This window comes from Poecilia reticulata, linkage group LG9 (assembly GCF_000633615.1).
Source record: "Poecilia reticulata strain Guanapo linkage group LG9, Guppy_female_1.0+MT, whole genome shotgun sequence".
In the NCBI taxonomy this organism is placed as follows: Eukaryota; Metazoa; Chordata; class Actinopteri; order Cyprinodontiformes; family Poeciliidae; genus Poecilia; species Poecilia reticulata.
Genome location: NC_024339.1, coordinates 11280237 through 11304011, shown reverse-complemented (window position 1 = coordinate 11304011; position 23775 = coordinate 11280237). Strand labels below are relative to the sequence as shown.

The following is a 23775-nucleotide window of genomic DNA, read 5'->3' as shown; positions in this document are numbered from 1 at the left end:
TAAGGAATATACTATGTTGTAATGCAATTAAGGCAAAAAGAGAATGCTGCACTATATTGACATCTCTGCATGTGTGGCTTCTGTACACACTGGTTTTGAAGTTAAAGGTGAGGCAACAACACATCAGGTGATGTAAGTGCTGCATTAATCAACTAGACCACTACCTGATGGATGATACTGTCAAAGCCTGGCTACATGTTGCCCAATCTAGATCCCACTGGCGTTTTAATGCTCTTTACGGGGTGAGATTGTTAATGTTGGTAAGCTGGTTGTCAGTAACTGAGGAGGGTGTGATGGATTTAGTGAACAGCTTGTCTGAATCTGGGCCAGATGTGCTGCAAGTCTGCATCCAGTGGCAACAAGGTCAGGGTAAGAAATTATAGGCAAACGTCTCTCTTTGGAGCAACACATGTTGTGATCAATCATTTGTAATAATGCACTAATCAACTAGCCAATGATCAAAACCACCAATACGTCTCTTCACTGGTGCTGATTGGGAAGAAAAAAGACAAAATGTGAATAATAATTTCCTTCCCTGATCAGGAAATGCATCAAATCTTAAACAGGATGGTCTTTGATGCACTTTTTTAGTTCAGCAAAAATCAGATAAAATGTCTCACTCCTTTAGTGTGATGAAGAAAGGCTGCTATAAAGCTTCTAGATTAGCGGCATGCTTTTCATCATAATAAAATGTTCTACTTCTCAATTTAATTAAAGAAAAAAGCTGCAGATAATTGGAAACATAATCCAGCTTTAAATTACTCCAGATTTTATTACACTGAAAAAAAAGAATAATAAATTTAAAAAGGATTACAGATTATAGATTGTTACAGGTCTGACTGCAAACTGATAGCTAAGATGATGACATGACAGTGCCTTATGAGGTCCTCCATTGTAATGTTCAACTTTTTTTTTCCCTTAGTGATTTATAAAGAACTACATTAAAATTTAAACATTGTTTATTGATCAATGTTAAAGCAGACACGCCAGAATTTCAGTCTCATTTGTGTGGCGCCTCTTTTTGACATGTGCATCCGAGCCAGCTTTCAGAGGGCCAGGAGACTTGTAGTAATGAGTCAGGATGCATCCATCTTACGAGAAGTAAATGTGAGATGTCACATATGATTAGGACTTGGCAGAACGTGTGTGAGGGCGGCGCAGGGGTCTGACAAATGACTGCTTGTTAGCGAGGTCTGCCGCCTTACCAGCCGGGCAATGATTGGTGCTGAAGTGCTGACGGATAAATAGACAGGCAGCAGATAGTGTCATATACGACGTTAAGAGACAGAGCGCACATTGACAGATGGGACAGAGGGTCAAGTCGGGGTAGTTGGAGACGGACAGGGGTGATGAGCTACGTGGAGCGACAGATGGATCAGATGCAACGAGGGGAACCAGGGCAGAGCTGTAACAGTAAGAAAACTGAAAAGAAATAATGGTGTAAACAGTATTAACTTGGTGTGTGGTTTTACCGAAGGTTGCCTTTGTTGGTGGCATACTTGATATGGTTACAGATGTAGTTATACATTCCATGGGCTGTTGTGCAGTCTCTGGCATCAAAAACCTAAAGAAGCAAACATGAAACAGGAAATTAAAGTTATATTCTTGCAACATTCACCAGTGAAGAGCTTTACTAAAACCAGCAGACTCTCGTCTAGTTCCTGAAAACCAATCCAGTGCACCCTATGACTGGAAAAAGCCAACAGTATCACATGATTCACAAAACCATGGCTCCTGAACCCGATGGCCTCCTCTCTAGTTCTACACCTGAAGATCCTGTCCACAAACAGGATTTGAAACAAGAAGTTCAAGTTTGTGTTAGGAAAGAAGAGACAGCTGCTGCTTTGGGTGTATAATTACAAAATAACCCTTAAAAATCCCTGGGAGCAATACTGCTAAAGCACTCTCCAGAAATATGGAAGATACTTATAAGTCATTTTTTACAATACATGTGGAATGGACAAATAAACTCCCATGATTTGCTCGAAAACTCTGGGACAGTGAAGATTTGGTGGACTGGTCCAAGGACAGCACGAAAGCCATACCACTCATCCATAATCCAAGGTTTGATAATCTGTCCTCACACTGTCCAGAGCCTTCAGCATGACAATAAACAAATCTTCTCAGGTCATCTTCATCTCAGGTCAACAAGAGAAAAATGGATTTCTGCCTTTTCAGGATCAGCCTCTGCTTCAAGCATGTTCATCTCTTGTGCACAAGTGACCAAGATACGTGAACACGCTCAAGGTTGAGCAGAGCCAAAATGTGAACTTCTCAATATAATAGTCAAGATTCCCATTCTTACTTATGGCCATGACATATGTATTATGAATGACCAAAAACAAAGAAATAAAAATAGATCCCAGATAAGTGATGCTGAAGTTCAACCTTGATGGGAGTGAAGGCTTCTGTTATCCATGGGAGATTATAATGGGGTTCTTGGTTAAGAGAATGCAATGATGAATAGAAACTACTAAACAAAAAAACATATCTCACAGTTTACAATGTTCATTTCAACAATTTCCAAATGCATAGATTTTTATTAGAGATGTGCCGATCAGGTTTTTTCCAGCCGATTCCGATCACCCATGAGGGCCGATCACATAATTATTTTTTTTTAAATTATAAGCACTACCGGTTACATTATATGGAAAAAGGAACCATAAATTCACCTTAATTTAGACAAAAACTTGTTTTTAATAACTTTTTTCCAAGAAAAAAACAAAACAGGCATTCTGCAAATTGTACTGCTATCAGTAATACAATCTTTAACAGACTGAAAACATATGAAGGCTCTGAAGAGGCTAAATAATGCAAAGAGTCAAAATAAAACCTCTCAACATTGTCAAAAAATTAAAGTATAAAACTTAACATTCAAAGGCAAAAACAGGATTCATTACAATAAACAATCCAGAGTTACTGAATGAAMACTTCCTGATAGCATGGCGGCTAGCTGATTACTGCTAGTTCTGATTGGCCGTTTCTGACTGAGCGGAGTAATTATGCAGAACAAGGAGGAGATTGATTATTTTTTTAGAGATTATCTGTCTCATGTTAGGACAGCGAAAGTTTTAATACGTATGTAAAATTTATTTTTTTAAGTTAGATGCTGCAGCTTTAAGCAGAGGTTCGGTGTGAGAGTCACTACCAGGTGGAGCAGAAGCGGCGCTCCATCTGTGAAATATTGCTACCTGTAGCGCGTAACAGCGGTTCAACAGCGAGAGCAGAACCAGCGTCTTACATCGCAGCTCGAAGACTTAAATAATTTTGCGGGTTATTTGTTTAGCTTTCTGACCGTCATGCTAAACCGGGTGAGTGTTTGTAGCTGCGCTGCTTTACCTTCTGTCTGATCCTGCATATGTCATTTTTACTACTCGATGTAGTCAAACTCCGTCGAGTATGGCATTGTTTTTATCGCATATTAGATTCGTCGTGTTGATGCATTTTGACCTGCTTCACCCCACGTGCTTCAATTTTCCGCTGCAAAACGTCCCCAATCGCTCAGTGCGTCATAGTTACACATCGATTAGGATTTATTGCTGAGCGTTTGCGCAGTGTGAAGGAAAGAGGAGACCAGCTGCACAGGCAGGCTGCGGAATGAGATGCAGGTRATCGGTTTGTGTGATCGGCAACAAGAGACCGTGATCGGCGATCACCGATCATACACTTTTTCACGGAAATCGGCCAATTATGATCGGTGGCCGATCGATCGGCACACCTCTAGTTTTTATGCAAATGACCTCCTCCTCCCAAAATTGTCAACTGTGATGGCCAAATCCATGAGCACACTCTGAAGTCGGTAACTTTTATGCACAATTTATTTTTTTTTTCATTCAAACACAACAACACTTTAGTTTCAGTAAAACATTTATTAGATGATTTGGATACATTTGTTCTTTTTGTTAGCGCACACATTTAGTTAAATTGATATAAATACATATGTTAAGTTTAATTTGTTTGCTTGAGACTGACCTTTTGTTTGTGTTTTGCCGGTACTTGCCTGCCTTGGAGTGGCCAGACAAAAGATGGGGGCCAGGGCTCAGCAGGCTTAAATGCTGATTGGACTACACCACTAGTTTCTGCTGGCAGGGGAAATTTGTAGTTTTTTTGTTTAGATAAGTTTTGTATTTAAGTAAATATTAGTATTTAAACTTTAATATTTTTGATTTTCATTTTGTGAGTCTTTAGTTTAGCCAAACTTAGCTGTACTGTTAATTGTTTTTATGTTTGTAATTGTATTCTGTTTAGTTACCCCTATTGTGTCTTAATTGGTCTGATCAGCCAGTATATAAACCTCTCTGTGTCATTTCTTTGTTAGGTCAGTTATGTTTGTTTGTGCAGCCAGTTTGTTTACATTTTTGCCTGAGTTCAGTTTTGTTTCTTTGACCTCTTTTCATCTTTTTGTCCTTTTATAATCTTTGGGTTAAAATAAAAAACCCTATTCTTCTAATTAATATGCTGCGGCGACTCCTGTTTTTAACTCGGTCCATCACATCAACTTATTTGAAACAACTACCGAAGAGCTAAAACTTTTTACTAGCGAGATGTAGAATCGTTGACATATTGGGTACAACCTGTAGTTTGGACCACTGAATCCGTCCCACACATCGGGCAGCATTCCTCCAGGCGTGCTTGGCTCCATAAATCAGTTCGGTGTCTTTTAGTTGATAAGTCCCTGAAGCTTCAATCTCTTTTGTCACCTCCTCCCATCTGTCCACATGAGTCTTGGAGCCATACCTGAGAGCCAGGACAGGTTTAGGGACACAATATAACAACTGACAACACAGAATACTAAAATGTGAGGACATGTGGCTTTGTCAAACCAGTATCAAATGATAAGTTGTTAAGAAGCAGTCACAGAACACGCTGACACATTGAGAATATGGGCTCCCACATGGGTGCTGTGTATACATGCACTCAGTCTAAAAGAGAAGCAAAGCAACATCTAAATGGGGAAAATGTTTCAGAAATCAACAGGGACCAGGATGATAAAGAATCTCAAAACAGGCTTCTCGTTTTGAACGTGAAAATAATTTAAATGGCTAAGAGAGGCTCCACTGAAAGACTAAAACTGGATTCTTCTCCAGTGGACCAGCAATGGCCCATCTATTGTCATCGTAAACAATATCCCCGTAGGTAAAAGATGGTTGCCTTATCTTCATGGTTTCACATGCTAACATTGCATAAACATGAATCCAAATGCCCGTTGATGTCAAATTTACTGATGTGTCAAATTTGGAAATTATAAATTGTCCATGATGCCTAAAAGTGGAACAAACTATGTAAAATCAGTAAAACCAAAAGATCAATAAACAATACATAAAAACAAGAATAAAGAACTCTGTGTGATCTATTCTAATCTGATGAAAAAAACAAAAACAGGTCTTTGGCAGGGTTTTAGATTTGAGATTTTGTGTAGCATCTGTTAATTAACCCGATTTGGAATATCCATCACAAAAACAAATTTTATGACTAGAGTACTAGAAAATAAAGGATGTTGTGATAATACTTTTAAAATAGTGAAACTCAGATTCAGTAGGCACAGAGTTTATTTTTGTAAACATGCATGTGATCTATTCCAGTCTCATGATCATGCTCGTCTGCTTGACAACTGTCAAGTCAGCAGTCTTCTCCAGGGTTGTGTAAAGTTGGCTGCCTAAATTCATTATTTGTACAATGGAATCTTTCCCTTCCTTATCAATTGCATAAACAAACAGGTCTGCTGGTGATGCACACTGTTTGAGTGTTCAAACACTGGAATCCAAAATGGATTCTGAGGGTGTGTTCACACTGCAGCCTGAAGTGATCCAATTCCGATTTTTTTTGACGTAATGTGACCAGTATCCAATCTTTTCATGGCAGTGTGAACAGCACAGGTCGGATTCTCTTTCGAATGTGACCCATATCCGATACGTATCCGATTCAAATGTGACCTACCGTCCAGGTCGCATTCATCCGAACTGAACGTCACCGTTTCTCAACAAATCTCACAAGTGGGAAGAAAAACAACACCATGACGGACTATATGAGGATTAAGTTGTTAATATGCTGCTCCGGCCGGATAACAACTTCAAATGTGTAAGCTAAGCTCCACCGTTAGCCTCCATGTTTACTTCCACAAACACTGAGCACTTGTTCTTTTTATGGCGGTTGGCAGAACACTGAGAACGCTGACGCTATTGCGCCCTCTAGTGCGCATGCGGGACACTTTCAGGTAGTTTACCCATTCACACTGCAGAACGCATACAGGTCGCATTTACTGGCAGTGTGAACGACCCCGGCAAAAAAATCGGAATTGCCAAAAAATCGGAATTGGGTCACTTCAGGCGGTTGTGTGAACACACCCCGAGCTTAACTTCAGAATCCATTTTGGATGTGAAACATCTTAAAGGTTACAGACGCCTTGTTTATGTTTGACAAGCTAAAGTATTTAATTGCTCTTTTTGCTAGTCTATTTTTAAATTCAGTTGGAAAACTCATTTGAAATGTCCGATTTGTTCAGTGACGCTATTCGAATGTCTCTTGTAGCCTAGATTTCTTCCATTAACAAATCCTGTGGAGTTTGATGTGAAGTACTTTTTCCAAAGCTACTGCAGTTTCTCTAATTTAGCAAGAACGATTTTCATTCCATTTAAGAAGAGACAGCTGAAACCAAACCAGGCCCTTCAAATACTTTCTTTACTATACTTAAAATCTTCTCCAAGGGAAAATGTAGAGTTGACAATGGGTCTTCTAATTTAGATTAATTCTTTGACTTACTGGAAACCCAAGTATATTGCATTGTGTAGTGATATCTCAGTGTGCAGAGCTGACAGACGTGTCACTTTATTATGATTAATTAGATGACAGTTTAACTGTCCAAAAATTCTAAATCTTCATATAGCAAGTCACACAGGTTTAGAGGCAATTTCTTTTTTTTTTTTACAGTATTATGAGCTGAACTTGCCTTTTGATGGAGGTGTAGTATTGGTCAATGAAGTCAGCGGCCAGGGGAAGAAGTTCCTCTTTGGTTCTGACCTCATCTGGTTTGCGAACACCCTGACTTGGCACCATCACAGAACCATTGCAGACGTTTTCACTGCAGATTGGCATCTGCAAATAAGCAACTGAGTTAATACTGTACAAAATTTTTGTTGCCTTAAAGAAAAATAAATAAATAAATCAGCCTCCAGATTTTACACTCAATGGGAAAGACATCCAGAGTTGTGTTGCTTCAACTGAAAACACGTTAAAACCTTTAGCTTTCAGCCTTTAACGTAGTGCAGACAGTTATATTATGTTTCAGAATAACCACAACCTCAACTGCTTGAGGGTGTGGAGACAAATATATACATATTTTCATATGAAAGTAAAGTAAATTTCATTTGAAAATCAAGATCCAACAGTCTGGAGAAAAAGAGTGCTAGTGAATCTTAGGTTTTCATAAAATAAAAATCTAGAAAACTTGTTTTGAGTTCAGGTTTCATCTGGTTCCTTAAGTTTAATAACCAAGACACTCAAACAGTTGGGTGTTAAATCAGCCTCTTATTTTTTTCTGCTTTCATACAATCAACACAATGAATCCCTTCCCCAGGGATTCATTGTGAATACACCTGAATTAAATCAAATTCTTGAATTAAATTTAAGTAGGGATAATAAATAAACAGTTTTAACTCTTTAAGAATTCCAGACATTGCAAATGTTACATTTCCCATCGTTATATAAATGGATGGCATGCGTATCAATGAATGAGTAAGTCAGTGAGTCATGTTGGTGTCGTTCCATTAAATGGGGACTTGAAGAATAGAAGAGACAAGAAAAAGACAAACACATAAATAACAGATGGCTACAAAGAAAAAAAAATCCATCCCCCCCCTGTGTGGTCATCATGTAATTAAAGATTTAGTCAACAATCACCTTGATTTTTTTGGAGAGAGAACTGAGAGCAGCATAAGTAAAGGGTGTTAGCAAAGAGAAAATTTGACTAGGACCCTAGTGTGCCCAAAATTGGCTCATTAAACTCAACCACCCACTTACACTTTGCCAACACTGTAAGAATGTGTTCAAAATGAAAAAGAAATATGAAAAGAAAAAAATTATCCATGAACAAACTGAGGAAAGAAAAAAAACAACAATGGAAGACAAATGGATTTCAGGTCAGAATAAGCAGTCAGAAAAAAACCCAGGCAGCTGGGGAGAGGTAACTGACAAGCAAGAGCAAGACAGATGAAACAAAGAGGTGACGGAGTAAAAAGGGAAAAATGGATGAGTAGAGAGTTAAAAATAAAACAAAGGGATAACTCATGCTCCAGCACGTCCGCTCGTCACACTGCTCTGGGCATTCATGCCAGCCAGCTGTCCTTTTGGAATAAGACGGCTCATTTGTGATATATAATAAATCTGAAGATGCCATTACAGCCCATTCATTGGGATGCACGCGACAGGCTGTCTAATAAGTCAAAGGGATTAGGTTTCTGTTTACAAATGGACGGTGCATGCTTAAAAGCAGCAATGATCACCTTTTCTTTAGTAGGTGGGCTCATTGACTGAAAGTAGAAACTTTGGCTACTTGACAAAATATGTTGTGAAAAAAACCAAAGCAACTGAGAAATGAACAGAAAAAAAGGCTAAGCATTAGCGTCTAAGACTTGAGATAACTGAGATGACTGAACATCTTATTTTAATTCTTTTGTGCAATAATACAGAGAAAAATAGCTCACACAAAATAGTTGGTCTCTAAAATGGATAAATAAGGGGTTTTTTTGCATCTAGTTTGTGTTGCAAATGAAGTAATGGATGCTAACCTTCCAGCCGACATGTTTCAGCTGGAAAACGACGTATCATTTTAAATCCTTCTATTTATTTTTAAAACCTGCAAACTGTGAGGCTTTTCTGACAGCATTTCTTTGACATAATTTGTGCTAACAAGATTCAGTTTGTCTTTGATTTTTATTTGTTTTGTCAGTTAATAAAACAAAAAGCTTTTGTATTTCTACCTTTTTAAAGAGTAATAATTTTTGCTTGATCATTTATTTTGTGTTCTTGCAACCATGAGTCAGATGAACACAGATTTGCAAGTTTAGGTGAGTCAAAAACCTGCACCACATTTGACCTTGTTCACCCAAGCAAGTGAAATTACTGCATAGCTTTAAAGATAAAAAACATGTACAGAAGCATTTTAAAAAATATATAATATAGTATAAGGTATAAGACATTTAAAGTCTTTATGCTAACTTGGCAAATAGCCTACAAAACATATGAAATACCAGCTGATTTAGGAAAAGGAACTTCTACAACTTAAAATAAATAAAAATCCACCCATTGATTTTTTTAGTTCAAAAAGTCGCTGCCAGATGGAGACAATCAATTGAACTTTTGACAGACATATAGGTACAAAAATAGAAAATCCGAAGAATTCATTTCATGAATTAAATGTGGCTTACAGATCATGTCTGTCAACACCCTCTACAAGGTGTGAAAGCCAGAAAAAAGCAATAACTATAGAACTGGCTGCTGAGATTGCAGTTTCCAAGCAAATTTATGAAAAGTTAGTGGATGGAAATGTATGGTAGAAAAGGGTTGCAATTTCTGTGTTTTAAAAAAATCTATTTTATGCTCTTATTCATCTAAACAACTGAATATTTCGATTTCACTTAAAGGTTCTGCTGTCCACAACAAGAAATCATATTTTTGGTTTTAGGTAAAAAATAAAAATCATGTACAAAAGACTGTTGGTTTTACAAATGTATTCCTCCTCTTTCTCCTTAGAGGTTACCAGTTCTGTATTTTTTAAACGCTGGCAGCAAGCTGAATTATCTAAACATTGCTTAGCTACAAACATTCCTCTTCAAATTGTATGTCATTCCTAAAGATGTTTGCATGAAAACGTAAAATTCATGCAGTCACTGTGGTTCCATATTGGATCTCTACATTGTAAACTTACAGTTTGCTGATTATGCTTCATTGGACCACAACTAAGTGCAACAATTAAGCTCACCTGAACATGAAGTCTGTTGGATTTACGATGTAACACCACAAGTAAAAATTCCTCTACCCAAACACTTATTTTTAGTTAGGCGTTTCATTTACAAAACCCTCCTGCCCAAAGTTGAGATGTGAACTTTTGTTCTATAATTTCGCAAATAATAATTTTAAAGGCACAATTCTTGAAATGATGAACAAATTACCTCAAGCTCCGTTTCAGCACCCCATACCAGGAAAATTATAACATTTCCATTGAAGCAGCTGTTGCACAGCTGGACAGTGTTTTATGAGCCTTAAATGTGGAGGAAATGTAATTTCTTAGAAAAGGTATCAAATAGGATGGCTTTGTTACAGATTCACAAAAAGTACCAAGAAAAAGAATATGACAAAAAGGAAAATTGCATATTGATTCTCCTAGTTCTCTTTTACAGAAAATCATTTCATCCATATGAGCTGCCAAATACCAGCATGCTGGTGATACATTGTTTTATTATAAGGCACTCATTACTCAATGAAAAAATACTCCAAAATATCTAATCCCCTGCTGTTTGACTATAAATCTTCAGACAAGAATCCTCACAGATGAAATTTAGCTCTTGGATGAATAGAACAACAAAAAAGACACACCAAGCTATGCTATTATATGTCAGACTGCTGAAGTCAAGCTGTGCAATGGTGAGTATGCACACTGTTCAGTCAACTGAGAAACTTCCTCTGATGTCCAGCCTGTAGTACAAGGCGAAGCTCTGCAGCCATTATATTTACAAGTAAAATGTGGAGGTCCTGCAGATATTGCAGCCTTTTATCACTTATTTGTTATATCAGCCCAAAATTTCACCCAATGTCAATTTGATACCTTTTGATACAAATAACCTGTCAAATTTGTGCAGCTAGTCATGTAAGAAAATACATGCCATATTTCAGAAACATTTCTTAGGTTTTGTTGGTCACAGCACAGGAATTCATGACTGGCCACGGCAAAACCAGGAACATGTCTCCCTGGAAGCAACTAGAGTTATTTACCGATTCTGAAAATGTGGATTCTAAGCTTTCTAACAATGTCAAACACATAGAAACTTTAAAAAATGAAGATTGGCCTTTTGGATATTTGCACTCTCCAAACAAGATTAGAGAAAAAACAGGCCCGGTAGTTTCAGAGGAATTGTCCCACAGTGCTGCACACATCAGCCGCCACGACACTTGATGAAACTGTGAACCTGCATGCCACATGTTCATGCCTCCACCCCTTTCTTAGATTATGTTCACCAACTAAATAAATATAATTTGAAATTAAATAAAAATATTGATTTTGTTGCTGCATTTTTGGACAAAATTTTTATGCAGGGGTTTGGAAACGTAGAAGCCCATCACCGGGCTTTAGCAACAAAGTGACAGTTTTCCATTTTCAACACTCGGCTGAAGTTTTGCTAGTTTGGTGTTTGGTGATCATTGTGCTGTTGTGGGACCCAGTTTGGGTCAAGGTTCATCTGTTGAGCAGATGGGCTCATATCTGACTGCACAAGACTTTGATCCACATTGGAATTTATGGGTCAGTGACTCACTGACTATAAAGTGCACAAGTCCTGAAATATAAGGGAAAATCACTCTCCTACCAAACTGTGACAGTTTTTATGAAGTATGCTAAAAAGCCACAAATATCATCACCAGAAAACTAAATTTCCATCAGCCAGTTCCAAGTGTGCTTAGGTAGATGCACTTTAAACTAGTTGTGCATGTTGCAAAGTCATTGTATTTACCAAATAAATATTCACAGGTAATTACAAGTATTGTTTTACAGGAAGCATAATGAAAGACTTGCCAGGGCTGCTACAGTCTGCATTTCACAGACAATGGCTGTCTAAACAGGAATGGAACAGCATAGCCAGTCACGTAATAAACATGCAACACAGACAATTCTGACATAATAGTGTTGGATAATGACCAATTAAGATTTCACATTCTTTGTGCAGTTTCCTGTTGTTCAAATCAGGGGGATAATTTAAAAACAAAAACAAATTTAAAAGAGATGGCTGCTGCTCAATTGATTTCAAACGCTGAAATACCCACGTCACTCTCCTGCTAACCTTTATGAACTTGAGTTTAGGGACTACAACGATGGCAACCTTTGATATTATCTCAGTTTAATACAATAGTCCAAGTTAATGCATCCAATTATTCAGTAATTGAATGTTAGTGTAAAATGATAGATGAAAAATAAAGAAATATAAAATATAAAAATATAAAAAAAATATAAAAATTAAGCTTTATAGAAAATCTCAATCTACAAGGTTGAACTAGTTTGGACAATACTTTCCTACGCAATTCCATTAAATTCTCATCTCCGTCTGGGATTTGTTCCATTGAATTTCTGGATTTATCAGGATGCATTTCATCTTGGCCAATCAGCAAACAGTGCAGAAAATCAATGTCTTCATTTGCAACTCCTTCTGTTTTAAATTGCAGTCTGCCTACTGCTGCAATGGCAGCAGAAGTGTAAGGCATTCAGGGTGTGTTGGCCACGCTTCCAAGTATTGCGCAATTAAAGCCGGAGAAAGTGGAATGCTTAAGACATTTTATTGCTGAAAGAGATGTTCAGCTCGGCACTTCTCTTTTTGCAGTGGGGAATGGTTATCTACAGTGCATGCAATTTCCAGTAAGCTCCATAGCGCAGCTTCCTTCACGGTCAAGCTAAACATTTTGAACATCACAACCAAACACTAGGGTTTGGTAAAATCAGCTCCAATCCTTTCAAATATCGCCAAAGTTCACAAAGCAAAGCGTAGAAAAAGGGTTCGGTTTTATTCCAGGCTAAGGTTGAAAAAAAATCCCTGAAAATTGAAGGTTGTGAAAATTTAAATGTATGCCCTTCAAGGACTACAGAGCTGAAACTAGTGAGAAATGATTGAAATTGCATTTCACGACTAGTTTTTGTAGTGTAATTAAAGTTTAAATAAATGTATAAATCCATTTCGATTTATTATGATTATATAAGTTGTGTTTTATATGTTCATGGAAGCACCATTAATGTGTATTTTTGTTTTGAAATAAAATTAATGAGGCAGATTAAAACCATTTCTCATTCATCCCTATGATAATTGTACATTAATTAGCTTTTTCACTGTACAATGGTTGGAAAATCCCTTGCTTAGATATTAGATGGTTGTTACGTCAATAAAAAAAATTAAAAAAAAGTTAGATGTGTTTGCCTTACCTTACTGCAGCTGTGGTGGAGGACATCATTGTAGAGAGTGCCCGTCTCCCAGTTCTTGATCTTTATGAAGCGAGGGCATTTGGAGGGGCTGCCATTCTGCACCGATTTAATGGGTGAGATCCTGCCCTGGGCTGTAGACTGCAGAGAGCACACAAAGATGTATATATGCATTAGTCACAACTATAACTACTCTAACAGGTTCTGACCCTTGTAAAACTTGCAGTGCTGCCTGGACGAGTCGTTTCTCACCAGGTGTCATATCGGTGCCACAGCCAGAAAGCGAATGCGAGTGAAGCTTATGACAGGAGAGTTAGGATGAAGATAACAAGCATTATGCAGAAGTGTTTCACCACGCAATCAGCATGGACCCAAGCTCTTTCTTCTCAAGGAAAATTGTTATGCATTGTGTTCAAGATCCTCTCACACAGGCTTATGAAAGCAGAGCCCATTACAGAAACCATTCACATTCTTCCCCCTCTTCCAATTCCGTTTTATTTTCTACTCCAGGATAAAGGCAATCAGTGCGAAACCGTAAGTCGAGGGTGAGCCAGTTCTCACCTCATTGGGGTTCTCAAGCTACTGACTGATCAATGAAGGCAATTTAACCCCAAAGTCGCCTGTAAACGTTCCTGGAGAAAAGCAGCAAGTGATTGCCAAAGATCAGAGTAATCAATGGCACTCTTTAGAAGCTCTTTCATCATCTCCCGCGGCATTGTTAATTACACAGTTTTGAGCAACAGGGACATAATCATTATGCTTGCTGGAGAGAATGCCAACAGTGTTCACTGGCTGAGTCTTTTTGTGTTTTATCAAATTGCAAAAAGGAGTTTGGAGCTTTGAACAGTACATATAAAGACCGTTTTTGTTGCATGTTCAGTCTGAAACAGCAGCCAAGACTCACTGCGCAGTTAAACAGTGACAAATGATTGACACTAAAGTTGAGGAAGAATTTAGTGGTCCACAAAAAAACTCAAAAAAACTTTTTGCCAGAACTCAAAACGACTTTTTGAAACAGAATTTCTTGACAGTGACACAACGTATGGCTGCTGATTGACTGAATGGTAACTTTGGCATTAACGTTTGAGACTTCAGCAGATTTTTATTTTTCTCCCCAACAAGAACAAGTTTTGAATGTCAGCGTACTTTAAATTTTATGCCTCAGTACTAATGCACATTTTAAATGTCAAAGTAGAAGAACTTTAAAAAAGGGAAACATAATTGGCAGCTATAATAAGGGGAAACAATCAAGAGATTGTCTTATTCTAAGTTTGTAATTTTTAATCCAGGTGATTTGAGAAAAAAAATGGAGGTGGAAGTAGAAGAGCTTTCTTTGCAAAGTTTTCCCATTCGTTTCTTAACTCAAGAGGGAATTTTCCAATCAGAATCTGCAACACTTCATAAATCGTACAAACACCAACATTAAAATTCAAATATAGCTTCCTTGAATCCAGATTCATTTGTAAAATATCTACCAGTGAGAGTTATGTGACTAAACCAGTAAAATGCATCTTAACACATAAGATATTATGTCTATGATTTAATATCACCATGTATCCGCCTTATTCCTAGCCCCCATGAGGCTTTGCGTGATTTATGGGCGCGACTTCCGCCGCAAACCGGAACCGCCATTTGTTTACATGTTAGCAACTCGCTAACCGGAACCGCCATTTGTTTACATGTTAGCAACTCGCTAACTGGAACCGCCATTTGTTTACATGTTAGCAACTCGCTAAGCGGCTTTCGTCAGAGGTTTTAGGCTACAAAATATGTGTGAACACCAGCTATCACGGCTTAAATGTGGCAATATTGTTTTACCGCTACCTGCAGTTATAGCGGAGTGGGATGGTGACTTGGAGAAACGGCCTTAAATAACCCGCACTAGCATTTTTACCTACTTCACTGATTCAGTTGCTTTGGATGTAGATGCGGGTTTTCTCCCGTTGGCTTTTTATCCACACAATGAAACGAGCACACATAAAGCATTTTGGGTTCCCGCTTCAACTTTTGAATTTTTAGCCAAATTTTTGTTGTTTCCTTATCTGACGGTAGGCGATGGAAACTACCGCTTTTGTTTTGGGAGCACGTTCAAAATACACTCGCTGCAGCCACAGTGTGATTTGCAGTAACACTGAGCAATGGAGAACCTCGAGGTTCTGGTTGTGATGGACTAAATAAACCCGGCTATTTTATTTTGTCTTATAAAAATGTATTGCTGGCCCAAAGGTAATTAAAAAAAACACACACACTTGCTGCAGCCACTTCATGAACTCAAATTCAAACCAATATTCACATCACAACACGCTGATATTATTTAATTGTTGTTTTACACTTTCGGTGCAAAACAGCAGCTCAGAACTCTGACTAGCTTCTCTGCTTTTCTCCTCTTTATTATTGTCAGCTCTTCAGAGAAACAAGCTGCTTGCAGCGCTGCTAATTAAGTGTTTCGTTACAAAACTTAAAGATAGTGTTCCTGTCGCTCCCCATGATTAAACTCACAATTACGATCCTCTGTACTGAGCATCTCTCAGATAGCAGACGGCGTGTCCGTATACAAGTTTTACTAAATACGGCACAATAACCGTAAAAAATGTAACTTCTATCATGAATATAGATTAGCATGAAACCCTGGAAATTACAGTAAAATACTGCCACTTCCGGTGGGCGCCGGAAGTGAGACCCATAATAGTTTCCACAGCAAACCTCCCAGGAATAAGGTGGATTGCTGAAAGTCAGTAATAGAAGACACGAGCCAATGCTAGTTGACAGACTTGTGTCTAGATCCCTGTAAAGTTGACTGTAACATTTTCAATACCAGCAAGCTCAGTTCCATTCACTTTAGAGGTCAAAACTCAGAGCAACTTATGAATGCGTGCATGGTTTGAGAAAGGTTAGTATTCTTGGTGAAGAGTATAACTAACAGAAAGGGTAAGAGAAATAAATACTCTTCACAACTAGTATTTTTTAATATGTTGTACAGCAAGGCAACAAGTTCTAATCTTTTGCAAAACTTATTTTTTACACCATAGCTTCCATTTGAGGTGTGCAGGTGTTCTATTATGCACATTGATCAGTATGAGAAAGCCTTATGTAGTGCAAAACAAATTAATTCTGCCATTTTCTTTTTAAAGGTGAAATTGGCAATCACTCAAAACATGGCATACCTGTTCAGGCCTTTTCCATTGTTGCTGTCATAAAGTCTGACATGTTTAAAGAACTGCATATTATGTCAGTATACAGAGAAAAAGGTTTAAAGTTAGAATCAAGCCACAAACTGATGGTATTTTTGTCATTTACTTTTAAATAATGCAGGGATTGTGTGACAATTTGCCAAAACAGCTCTATTCCAAAGTTGTGATCCATCAATTATAAATGAATCTGTATGTCCACACCTCTGTGAGGCTGCAAGCCAAATGAATAAATGAAGAGTGAACATCAACTGCTGGATGAAAATACATTCTGACCACTGTAGGTTTTCTTGTATTTCTCAACTCAAAACAGGTCAATCTATCAGAAATGAAGACCATTTTATATTTCCTTTATCTAAATGATCCGGTCCTCCCTCCTGCCGCCCATCAGATTTAAATCAACATATATCAATGTCAAGAACGAGGTATGGGTGGAAAAGAGAGGATCTGTTGTACAAGAAATGACAATAACAGCTAAACTAATTAAGAGAATGTCATGATGGAGCATAATCACCAAAGTATTTGAAGCAAACGTATTTATGCAGTAAACGTTCCACCCATCAATTAAAACATCTGATGGGAAATTGAGATGATGAGCGGCAAAATCTGGTAGACGGGAAGAGCTGATAGAAAGTGGATAAAACAGCCTGAGAAAAGAAAAAGTGTGATTGTAAAATATTTAAGCACTTCTTAGGATTTAAGGAAAAAAATAAATAAAAGATTGTGAGGTACATTTTCCTGCTTCAGTGACTTCTTCAAGCGAGTGCCACCAAAAATCGGTAATAATTTTGCAGAACAATCTGCTGTCATAGTTTTACAGAGTGATTATATATTAATCACAATGGAGGAGAAACTCAGGTTGAAGAACAATCTCTTCCCACAGAGAGAAAATCGAATCGCAGGTGAGCGTGTCATCTAAAATTCTGGCAGCTTAAGAAATTAGACATGTAATTTTTTTAAAACCACTAACTGTTCAATAAGATTTTCTCTGGAGTAATATTTCTCATTTATGATTTTGTATGAATTATGTTCCCCAAAATGCACATTTCAACTCATTTTTAAAGTACTTCAGGTTTGAGCAAAAACGTTTCATATTAAATTTACCTCTGAAGGTCAGTTTGCCATTCAAATATCTGTTTTGTTTTTTCTATGAAAAACAAAACACATATTCCAAAAGAATCAGCATTCTGTTTGTAGGTCTGAAAGAATTGATTAATCAAAGAAAAGGGTTCATTTGATTGGAAGAAATCGTACTGCAGCTGCATGTATTCATTAGGCCTACTGGAAATATTCCACCCCATCCGGTTGCATTGATGAAGCCTCGAGAAGCGTTAAAATTGTGCAGATAATGCGGGCTGTGTGCAGATTACGACACTACCCACATCACTGAGACCGATGATGAGATCCTTCTGTGTGGAAGGTCAGATTTAACACTGCAACAAATAATCATCAGCTGCAATTGGGTTATGCATGATAAAGACATATCCCTATTAAAACACGTTTAAAATTGTAAAAACATGCATTGAACTTCGGCTGTGGATAGGAAGGTGAAGTCTTACCCTGGTGTAACCTTTCATTGTCCTTACTAAAGACATGTATCCCAACAGAATGATGCTGCCACCACCATATTTCTTTCAATAATGTGTTTTGTTTTTTTGCAACTCTTCCATAAAGACCAGAATTGTGATGAGTATGACTAACATTTGTCTTCTCAACATTTTTATCCACCTGAGCTTTGGATAAAATCCTCCAGATGTACCAATGTCCTTTTAACCACTTTTCTGATGAATGTTCTCCTCTTCTAGCCTGTTAAAGTTCATGTCTTGGTAGGTTTGCTGTTGTGCAATAAATTTTTCCCCCCCATGTTTGGCAGATGGACTGAGGAGAGCTTCAGATTTGGGACATTGTTTAGTAACCCAAATCTGTTTAAGCTTCTTCACAGCTTTATCCTTGACATGCCATGTTCCTCTTTTCTTATGGTTCTGTTTATTCACTAATGTTTCACTGAGCAGCTGGATTTACACTGAAGTAAAACTACACACATCTGCATTACGTTTACTCATTAGGTGAGGATTGAAAGAAATTGCGTGCCCTGCATTTGGTGATGTCAGTGCGATCTGAGGTGGTAGGATGAATCCAACTGCCTCCCACACCTTATTCGTAAAAATATTTACAAATAAAGTGTTTCCTTCTCCTTCTGCTTCACAGACATGTACTAGTTTGTGTTATGCTACTGTGTGAAATAAAATGCACAGACGTTTGCAGTTATGTGACAAAATGTAAGAGTTACAAATAAGACACTGCATCAAAGCCTGGCCAGACTTAAACTGCAGTACAGACAAATGCAAAGAAAAACCAACCGTGATTTGTGGGTCATTCAGACCTAATTTGGATAAACTTATTTTCAGATTGTTTTCATTTTTAAAGCATTGCTATTATTTTAATATGCTGTTTTAGTTGTACTTTTGATTTTTTACCTTGTCAATATCAGCATTGTGGTCTGGCACGTGTTCCAACATTCTGTCATTATCCGAACCCAGCTGGATGGATGTCTCATTTCCCACACCGAGGTCCCTGGAAGAGAAACCCAATTTTCCATCAGATGTGTGCACTCTGATCTTGCACAAGGTACTTTTATTTCAATTTAAAAAACTCACAAAAAAGCAAACCCAGACAATTAAAAGCACACACAGACTGTAAACAAAACTCAATTTTGGTTTTGTGGACACAAGACTGTTTGCTCACCGATGCTATTAAAATCATGAAAGGTTTCTGTGTCTAAAAGGTAAACCTTAAACAGAATTGTCTTTTCAAAAGTATACAGGTGCACTGATTTGTTTAGTGCTACGTGTAGTGCTAGTTGTGGATTATTTAAGCAACTATGTGGCAAAACTAATCAAGTAAATTCTAAAAAATGCAGACTTAAATCCAGATGACTCTTGAATAGAAACACTGAGGTGTAAAAATGACAATAGGGAAATATTACAAGTGAAGAAGGATTGTGCATAATTGCGAGATATCTCAATCCGAGCTGTGAGAATGGGATTGTGGGTGGGATTTGGAGCTGCCACCACACTGAAGAACACAGGACTTGGGGGGGAAACCAAAAACAACCTAATCTCCCCGTTTAAGTTTGGTTTCCTCCATTCGAAAACGCCCACACACATTTCGCCTCCTACAGTCTTTCACACACTCAACCCCCCTACCGCCAACCCGCCCATCTTTCCTTGCCATTGCCGTGAGCACGTGTCCGTACCAATTGTAAATCCTCATAGGCATCCTTTTTCTCTTTCACACTTCCTGTCACATTCCATCTCGTTATTGCCACAATTTGGGAAAGCATATTCTTTCCGACGCTGCAGAGTTGGAGTTCAAACGGGCTGAAACAATGGGAGAAGTCGCATGTGTCATTTGCGATTACTGCTGACTGACGCAGAGCATCATCTGCCTGACGTGGAGCTGTGAAAATATACCTCCTTCTCTGCTGAAAACAAGCAACGGCCATTGTTTCACGCTTTTCTGTTCCTGACAATAGGTCTTTAAAAACTGATTCCAGAAATGTTACTGTGGAAAGATTACCCGGAAATACATTAACATTTATGTTAAAAATAATCAACATTTTTTTATGTTTATTTTCAGTTGAGATCTTCATCAGAAGCCGAAAAAGTTAAAAGACAACTTCTTCTGATTGCTGAAATGTACTCTTTGGTGACTTGATGGTGCATAAAATGTTGATTTTGGCATGCCTTGTTACACACTCAGACCACAATTGTGCTTTTGAATGAGGAGGTTTGACTTTAATACATCTGTTTTTACTGAGTATTTCCTGTACAACCCTTGTCATTACTGCAGAAGATCCCAAAGGGACATGCAGATATTCAAATTATCTTATTTTTTTCCACTTTGACTATATTTTTGCAATTATAGTGAATAACTTAAAGTACTTATTTTTTAAGATTACATTGTATATTGTTAAAAAATTTGTTGATTGAGTTACGGTTTCATCAGAAAGAGTCAAGGATCAGAAGTATCAAACATAGACGGGTCAACATAAGGTCAACTAAAACCACAATAAAGAGAAATGGAATTCAAGATAAAGCCTTTAGGGAAAAATATGCAGAGATTTGAAAATGTCATGACCAAGTGTCATGAAAAGTATTATGCATTGGTGATCTATGTGAAAGTAGTTGAGACAAAATGGCAACATGAGGGAACAAAAGATTGAAGTCTTTTCATCATCTATCAAAACAAACAACTCAAGAATTACTTAATTTTATCCTCTAAAATAGGAGTCTCAAATTTTATATTAAATTTAAATCTTACTCATTTTTATATCCAGGGCTCATAATAACTTACTTTATTAGACAGTCACATGCTGGCAACAAGGCTGGCTTTGCTATGAAAAGAAATCTAGTGATGTTTTCATATCCTCATACCCTCCGAGCACAACGCACATTTTAAAATTGTAAGATGGCTTTTCACCAAGTTTGTTTTGGACAGGCCAGCTTCCTAAACCCCAATTATTTCAGGGTTAACCATGGAGGTCTGAGGCAAAACAAGAAGCAGGAGGATTTCTTAAGAATAAGAGTTAAAAATAAAATTAAGTGAGACTTTGCAAAAAAAAAAAAAAAAAAAAAAAAGATTATGCAGAATGTTAGACTTTCAGCTTGTTGGTTTAAACGCCTACAGAGTAAAAACTTCCACAATCTGTTCTTTAATCCTGGAAATGGTTTCTGACCCAAATAGGAGTCATGTGTTTACTGTCTGTCTAACACATAGTGACTGATGTTGCAGAAGAATCTTCTAATTGCATCTCATGCTGAACACAACCAAGAGAATCCCTTTACTATGACTTATCACAAGGGTGAAGAAAACCAGCAGTGTACCTATTTAATTTGCAAGTCTGATCAACTTTAGTTTTGCTGCAGAGAATTTTATAAAAAGACTGTCATTCAACCCCAAATTGCATTTTGAAATAGATTTTAAATTGTTTCGGTGCCTTCTTGAAGGTTAGTTCTCATTTTTGGACCCTGTAAATAAAGACCAATCTTAACCACATCACCTTACACCTGAATACCATGTGATTGTTAGTTTTCAACTGTGTTTGAATCCAATTCATCTGAAACTACTCAAAATATAACTCCCATATTTGTGTGTATACCTATCCACAGAAATCAACAAATCACTTAAAGCATATTTATGATGGACAAAAAGAGTTTCACTGGTGGGTAAAAAATGAGATATTGATAAAAAGCAGACTGCAGCCTCAATGTGATTTCACTGTGTGGGAGCAGATAGCTGATATGCCAATAACAGAACATTGTGCAGACCATTTAGGCAAAGTCAAACATTGATTTTCATTACTTTTTCCTGAAGGATATTGTGAAACCTTGTCCCAAATGAGTACTTAAGCTTACAGTACTTCAAGTATTCTACAGTTAAGTGCAACCTTTATGGCCATCTGGAAAATGTTACTGATTAAATTTTCCTCGTAGGACATCCTGGACAACTGAACTAATGCCCTGACATTTATCTACTGAATTCCTCCAAGCTGTGAACTTTAAATCTCTCACAAGCTGACAAAAACCCCTAATATACTTACTTATGCAGGGTACTAACATATCTCATGCAAATTATTTCAATTCTGCCGTGCATTTCAAATTTGTTGCATTTTGCCACAAGCCTCACAATTAAGGGAAAGCTGCCAAACTGATGCAAGTCATTTAATGGAGCCATCGTAGTTGGCTTAGCGAATCAAGAAAAGCAGCTGACAAATATATTCCAAATACTGTCACTTTAAGTGGGGTTTACTGGAGGCCAGCATGCAGACATGAATTATGTACACCACTGTACTCTGAGTCATAGTACTGACAGCCTGGATGTAACAGCTAATGCAACACAGATGTGCCAGGCTGTTCAGAGACTGCATGGTGACGGAGTGAACAGGAATTCTCTCCGAATCCAGACCAGGTGCAGTCTCTTGTGAAAGCCAATAACATTTCCCCCACAAGGGTTTCACTTCTAATTCTGACTGGGCTCCAACTCCAGTCATCAGTTTGGAGGGGAATAACGGCAAAAGACAGTCAAATTAAGGGATCAATAATGACTTATCACATTAGAAATTACCATGCCACTTGAATCTCTGCATCTCTTCGCCCGGCATTCCGCTGGCCTTCACCGTTAATCTCCTTTTTGCTGTTTTTGATGAGATGCAACACCGGTTCGATCTCCTTAAGCAGGTCGTTGTTTTCTTCCAGCCCGTTGCACAGCAGTGCTCCGCGGCCCCCGTCCTGGCCCTGCATCCCTCCCCTCTGCAAGAGCGTTTGAGTGATGGAAGGAGAGGACAGGTTTTCAATGGCCCTCAGCTGGGGCTCCTTGTTGAGCTGCTGCCCGGGGCTGTATGCACTGAGAGGGGACCACTGATCGAAGGACTTTGAGGGTGGGAAGGCAGGTCGGGTGATCCTCACCGTGCGCTGGCGGCCGTCTCTGGTCAGGGTGGTCTCCAGGTGGGTGGTAAACCCTTCGGGCCCTCGGAGGATGAGCACGGCATGGCTCTCGGGCGACACATTTTTCAAAGTCTCCAACGCTCGCTCATATGAAAGATCTACCAGGGGTTTGTTATTGACAGCTAGCACTATGTCGCCCACCTGCACCAGGCCACACTCTTCTGCTGCTCCGCCGCGAATCAAGTCTGACACAATGACAGGCGGCTTGGACACCCTCTGCTTCACCAGGAAGCCCAAGCCACCAACCTTCCTCTTGAAAAGGCGCACTGAGATGATGTTGGGCTGCAGCTGGCAGACTGTGGGCTCCGACTCCTGCATTGTGCTTGTGTGTGCGTGTGACTTGTGTATGTGTTCGCTTGTACCGTTTCCCCCAGGAATGTTTCTGAAAAGAGGAAACAGAAATGCTTTTAGTTAAACTGATAAGTCAGTCAAATGGGTACAGAAGTTATTAAAGCTGGTAGCCAGAACTTTATGTAAAATCTCACTCTATATTTTCATCTAAAGAACAAGAAGCAAGTCGGGCGTCAGGTGGTTTTTTGATTTTGCTTGGATAATTTACAATAAATATAGAATCCACATACACGTGGCTGATTACATCACATAAAAACTGGTTATTTTAAGCCATTTGTGTATTTTCCATTTTTCTCTTTACAGGATTTAATTAAAATCTCTCATCCAGAGAGACTTACGAATTCTTTCCAGCTTCAGTGAAATATTTAAGAGATTTGCATGATGTGATAAAATTGCATGAATTTCTGAAAGTGATTTGTAAGAATGACCAGGGCAGACTTTAGGGCTAGGAATCAATTATCAAAAGTTCTTTAGAAATCATCTCAAGTCAGTTTATATGTTGCATCAAGATAATTTTCCCAAATCCAACACTGCTTCCTGTAGAATCACCATAGCAGCC

At 38.2% G+C, this 23775-nt stretch overlaps 1 protein-coding gene across 2 annotated transcripts in view; it reads right to left on the bottom strand.

Moving 5' to 3' along the window:
• The window catches only part of nos1 (nitric oxide synthase 1 (neuronal)), a 53940-nt gene that overhangs the window by 25617 nt on the left and 4548 nt on the right, over positions 1-23775 (bottom strand). For both annotated transcript variants that reach the window (XM_017306781.1, XM_017306782.1), the window contains exons 2-7: positions 22486-23247; positions 18837-18933; positions 13175-13312; positions 6947-7092; positions 4575-4737; positions 1473-1564 (exon numbers count right to left, since the gene is read on the bottom strand). In XM_017306781.1, the coding sequence (XP_017162270.1) occupies positions 1473-1564; positions 4575-4737; positions 6947-7092; positions 13175-13312; positions 18837-18933; positions 22486-23183 (1334 nt within the window). In that variant the 5' untranslated portion in view covers positions 23184-23247. The remainder of the gene's footprint in view (positions 1-1472; positions 1565-4574; positions 4738-6946; positions 7093-13174; positions 13313-18836; positions 18934-22485; positions 23248-23775) is intronic.